The following is a 6,000-nucleotide window of genomic DNA, read 5'->3' on the forward strand; positions in this document are numbered from 1 at the left end:
GTCTCAATTCCAGCAAAATAGTGAGAGATAACAGATAAGTTGGATTCCACCATAATGCCTGTTACAGACACCAACGTTGCATTCAAATAACAAAGGAACCAAGGAACCCCAGCAACACTGGGGATAATGTGAAAAACCAAAGTGGCTGGATTCATACCAAACACCAAAGGAATAAGTTTGCTGTCATTGGAATTGAGTCACAACAGCCTTAGAATGTCTAAGCAAGGGATCCTCAGGTCAGTGTCCGCAATCCAACCAACTCTAGCTGTTTCAATTACATTGTATCAGCAGATCAAGAATGAGGCTGTATTCATAAACATTTCAATAACGAAAATCCATTCTAGCACACAGCAGATACCGAATGATGGCCAGTTTTGGCTAGCAAGTGATGGGTATCATTTGTGTCACACAAGCGATTGCTAAAGACTATCGTGGCTGCATACCAATTTTGAGGTCCATGGCTCAGAGATGGCAGGATTAGTTTTAGTTGACCTGTTGACAATAAATCAGCAAATTTGTCAATTGACAAGACACAGACTGCTATTCAAAGAACTCCTTCCAGAAGATCTGCTTTCACAATGCTGTACAGGAATGTTCTACAGGAATCACTTGGAAATACATTCCATATTCAGCACCCTGAGCCCTACTACAGTGCCAGGAAAACATTACCGTGATGATTAAATGAAGATACATGGTAAATGAATCCTGAGGCATTTCTACCACTTAGTCAGCTACTTCCTGCAGAATGCATATCCAGAAAAAAGAAATCACCTAGTCAGCATCCTAGCAGAGGCCAGTGTGACAACTTGTTGTGAATAGGCATGTTTATAAGGCCTATGTACATGGGAAATGACCAGAAGTACAAGGCCATGCAAACAGTACTAGCATCTGATTATCAAAATGGAACCCTCCCAAATGTGGAAATTCACTTTGTAAGAACCTAAAGGTTAGTGTTGTAGCAGTTTTTAACCTGTGAAGAACTGAACCTCACTCAATACTCCTACTTGGCTGCAAGATCATCCAAATTGTCATTATACTCAAAGGTTTAACAATCAGTGTTATTGGAGTTTTTTTTTGGGGGGGGGGGGGGGGGGAGAAGGTAGAGGGGGGGGTGGTGAACTTTATAAAGCTGAAAACTCCAGGGTAGAAGATTCTAGCAAACTTCTATCCACTTAGTCCATTGCATCACTGCTATTTCTTTATTTGAACTAACCCCAAAACTAGACTTACTGGTCTAATCTCTCTCAAAGCCTGCTGAAGCTTCCTCTTCACATATTTATGCTCTTTCTCCTTGAAGGCAGGGACAAAATCCGATCCTCTCTCAGGATCTTTACTAAATGTCAAATACAAAAAACATTCTTGAAGCATTCCTGAAATGCTTACTTCAACTCACTCAGATTAAACAGTAGAACAGAAACGGAATTGAACAAGAGGAATGTGTTAGGATCTCCACTCTCGGGTCATTACCAGTGGACAAAGACAGCTCCCAGAACATAATCCAAACCCCACCCTTTCCCTGAAATTAGATCAAGACAATAGCAGGTTTCCGACTTTACAAAAATCTAGCACATTTACGAATCCAATTTACTACCTAAACATTCCCACAGGAGTGTCACAGAGTACATGCAGAACTACTTATGAAATTTTCTAATGCATCACATCTTTATTTCAAACATCCAAAGACACAAGAACAGAAGGTACGTGTGGAGTTTGGATCAATTAGACTGAATGACCTGCTTCTGTGCCGAAATACTATTAGTTTTTTTTTAAACATAGAATTACTAACACAGAAGCAGGCCATATGGCGCAGTAAGTTTACGCTAGCACAGATACTATATGTGAGCCTCATCCCAGCTTACTTTATCTAGTAGTATACCCTTCTATTACCTTGTCCCTTGTATTCTCCTCAGTTATTCCGTCTGGGACTGAATGCCACATTCTCCCCACTCTCTGGGTAGAGATTTCTCCTGAGTTCCTGATTGGATTTTAGGGCCTATTTTATATCTACGGCCTCTGGTTTTGGTGTCACTCAAAAATGGAAATACCCTCTCTATCTTTATCCTACCAAACTCTTTCAAAATTTTAAAAGAGCTTTAACTGGCTAGGCTTCAGGATCTGTCCACAGGTTTGATCAGCTGAATTTAAAAAACAGTAGATAAAACATTACTGCAAAGGACCAAATGGAAATTTTTATGGATTGCCCATAGGCAGCCCATTTTTAAGACACTTCACAATGTTCTTTAAAGGACTTTTAAGATACATTCCGATTTCACTGAAAGCAATGTTACAAAGTTCAGCTACTCAAGCGACTGGCATTCAAATCCAATGCCAACCACCACAAAGCAGCTGAAACAAAAAGTTGTTACAGCGCCATTCAGCCCACATCTACACTGGCTACCCAAACAAGCAATTCACTTGACCAAAGAAAATCTAAAGAACAGCAGATGCTGAAAATAAGAAACAAAAACAAACTGCTGGAAAAATTCAACCAGTCTGGCAGCATCTTTGGAGAGAAATGTTTCAGATCTAGTAGCCCTTCTTCAGAAGAACAAATTCACTTGGTTGTTCTATCCTGTATTCCTGCACATTCATTTTCTCAGACAACAGTCTATTAACAATTCAAAAAATATCATTGATTCACTCTAGACAGCGCTCATTCTCATTCCGCCGATTCTAAGCAGAACATGGAATTCAAATTTTAAAGAAAAGATACACCAAAGACACAATTAAATAAACCAATAAATACTGGCAGATGACTACCTTCCATGGAAATTATGGTACTGGCAACAATTTCAAACCAGAATTAGTCAGCAGTTACAGAGTGACCAACTTTGCCGTAGACCCCTTTCAGTGTCTCAGCTTCTGGTTGCACGAAATAGGGAAGGATTGTAGCTTGAACTGATAAGTTCATCGACCTGAAACATTAATTCTGTTTCTCCCTCCACAGATACAGGCAGACCTGCTGAGAATTTCTATCAATTTCTATCTCAGGTTAGAAACTCTTCTGATGTAGCCCTTGGGTAATTTCTAACTGGCAGCACCAGCTGTTAAGATTCATAGAATCCCTACCATGGGAAAAGAGGCCATTTGGCCCATCAAGCCTGCACCGACCTTCAAGTCCCAGCCCTCTACCCTTACCCCGAAACCTCTCATTTTCATTGGTTAATCCACCATGCCTACACATTCCTAGTCACTACAGGGCATTGCCAATCCACCCAACCAGCTAACCTTACCTTTGGGTTGTGGGAGGAAACCAGAGCACCCAACAGAAACCCACGCAGACACAACTAGAACATGCAAACTCCACACAGACACCCAGGTAGTAATTGAACCGGGATCCGTGGCGCTGTGAGCCAGCAGTACTAACCACTGTGCCACCGTGCTGTCCCAAAGCAGTTGGAACAAACAGTTTTAAGTTAAGGAATAGCAGATTTAAAACAAATGTGGAGAAATTACTGCTCTCAAAGGGTTACAAATCCATGAATTCACTATCCCAGAGTACGGTGAATGCTAAGACATTTGAGTAAATTTAAGGAGATAGCCCTTCAATCTGTCTATGGGGAGTTCAGCAGGAAAGTGCAGCACTGCATGGTAACAATCCAAGGTGGCGAGGCTCAGAACCTGGACACTCTGGCCCATTTTCTGAGGTCCTAGGCTCCTTACCATCGTAGGGCTAGTGGGGGAAGGCACCAACCCAATGAAATGTAACAGTGTGGCGCTGGAGGAACACAGCAGAGCCGACAGCATCAGAGGAGCAGGAAAACTGACGTTTCGGGTCAGGACCCTTCTTCAGAAAGATGCTGCTGGCCCTGCTGTGTTCCTCCAGCTCCACACGGTTATCTCTGACTCCAGCATTGGCAGTTCTTACTATGTTTAACCCAATGAAATGTTTCTTGTCCACGTTCCCCCTCATCCCAGGACCCACTGTCACCCCTTCCCCCAGACCTGCAAACCCCTTTCTTCTTTTCCCTTGGGACTCTCTCTCCACCTGCCACAGTACACTTGGCCTCTTGTCTCCAGGAACCCTTGTCCTTCTACCCAGGCCCTTCTCCCCTCAGGGGACCGATCTACCCCCAAGGGCACCTCCTCGCGCTGTCTCACCCTCGATCCCAGGAGATCCTTCTTCCCCCATCCAGCACTCCCCTCTTTTTCAACCGTCCTTCCCCTTCCCTGGGCTCCCTTCTCACCTTCCCCCCACCCATGACCTCCCAAGGCTACCCTCCTCTCTACTACACTTACTCCCTCCCCAGGGTGCTCCCTGTTCTTCCAACCCTCTCCCCAGGGTGCCCCTCACCTCATTCTCCCCCACAGGACTCCCCACCACCTCCCCCACTGCCCATCCCAGGGTTCCCCACCCACCTTCCTGCACCCCCCCCTTCTCTCCCCTGTCCGAGGGCACCCCGCTCCCTAGGGGGCTCCCCGTTTACCCCTTCCTTAGCACTCCTCCCTCTTTCAGCCCACATCCCAAGGCTTCACCACCTTTACCCCATCCTTTTACTCCCTAGGGCTACCCTCTCTTCCTCCCCCTTCGCCAGGGCGTGGCCCTCTTTCCCACCTTTACACCCTGCCCAAGGCTCACCGCTCTTCCCCTCCCAAGGGTCCCCACTTCTCCTTCCCCGAGCTCCCCACGTCCCCCTTCCTTCCCAGGGCTATCCCCTCCCCAGGGTGCTCCCCTTTTATCTCCTTCCCAGCACTCCCCCCTCTTCCTCCCCACTCCCCAGGGCTTGCCCCTCTTTCCCACTTTTACATCCTGCCCAAGGCGCGCCCCTCTTTCTCCCACTTCCCCTCTCCTTCCCAGGGCTACCCCACTTCCCAGGGTGCTCCCCTTTTACCCCCTGCCCCAGCATTCCCCCGTCTTTCACTTCTTTACCCCCTCCCCAGGGCTCTTCCCTCTTCCGAACCCTCCCCAGAGCGCTCACCCTTTGCCCCACTCCCCAGCACAAACACACGGCCGTGACCTTTTCACTCCTCACCTTGCAGTTCTGGTAAGCCTCGAGGGCCCGCAGCGCGGTGTCGGTGAGTTTAACATGAAGAACCGAGAGGTTGTTGCCAGAGGTGAGTTTCCCACAGGAGAGCGCGTAACTCTGCTCCTCCTTCAGCGCCGCCATTTTCCCTCGCGCTGCTTCCCCTCCCCCCCGCGACAGCCGGGCACCGCCAGACCGCCCGCCCGCCGGACAGCCCGCCAGTAACAAAGATGGCGCGCAGCCAATCAGCACAGCGCCCGTCACAAAGATGGTGCCGGCCAATCAGGCGTGGCCTCGGCTGTTACAAAGATGGTGCCAGTCAAGCGGGCCTGGCACAAAGATGGCGGCGGCTACTTAGCATCAACCTCTTCATTCCATGCTCTGTCGGTAGACACCTTCGCCCGTGACAAAGATGGAGACAGCTGGCTCAGGTAGCAACTTAAAATGGCATTGCTAGTCAGTATTAATGATTGGCCAGAAAATAATGATCAGCAATAAATAAGTTATTCACAGAACAATCACAGAAAGAATGAGGCATTAATAAATAAAATAAAGGCTAATCAAAAGTAAGCTGTCTGCATGGTTGTCTTCAAATGCAAACTAATTATTTGCATTTTATGTAATTACATCAATAATCAACGGCCCTCAAAATGTCAATCACAATATATCTAATTGATGCAAATGCCTCACAACTAGGCAATGAAGATTGCAGGAGGGGCGTGTGGAACCTGACCATGACTGTTCTGGGCCTTCTGTTCCGAAAACATGCACTGGGTTTACAACAGCAACTTATTGTTATTAACGCACTAATTGTACATTGCTGTTTAACTCTTGTTTAGAAACCTTTTAAGATAAAAGTAACTCATCATTGTGGAATACAACTTTGAGACAGATTATCTTCTGGAACAGCAAATTGATCTGTAAAATGTTACCACCCTGCCATCTAAAGGTGAGACATGTTTATTGCTGCTAGGTTTGAAAATGGTCCTTTCATACTTTAAATTCGATTCACTCCATGTGATATCAAGAAACAGTT

At 46.3% G+C, this 6,000-nt stretch overlaps 1 protein-coding gene across 1 annotated transcript in view; it reads right to left on the reverse strand.

Moving 5' to 3' along the window:
- Nucleotides 1–5,227, reverse strand: part of ell (elongation factor RNA polymerase II) — a 139,708-nt gene extending 134,481 nt beyond the window's left edge. Inside the window, exon 1 of the mRNA XM_048614073.1 lies at nt 4,974–5,227. Coding sequence (XP_048470030.1) covers nt 4,974–5,108 — 135 coding nt within the window. The 5' untranslated portion in view covers nt 5,109–5,227. The remainder of the gene's footprint in view (nt 1–4,973) is intronic.
- Nucleotides 5,228–6,000: the final 773 nt, after the last annotated feature.

This window comes from Rhincodon typus, chromosome 29 (assembly GCF_021869965.1).
Source record: "Rhincodon typus isolate 14 chromosome 29, sRhiTyp1.1, whole genome shotgun sequence".
Taxonomy (NCBI): domain Eukaryota; kingdom Metazoa; phylum Chordata; class Chondrichthyes; order Orectolobiformes; family Rhincodontidae; genus Rhincodon; species Rhincodon typus.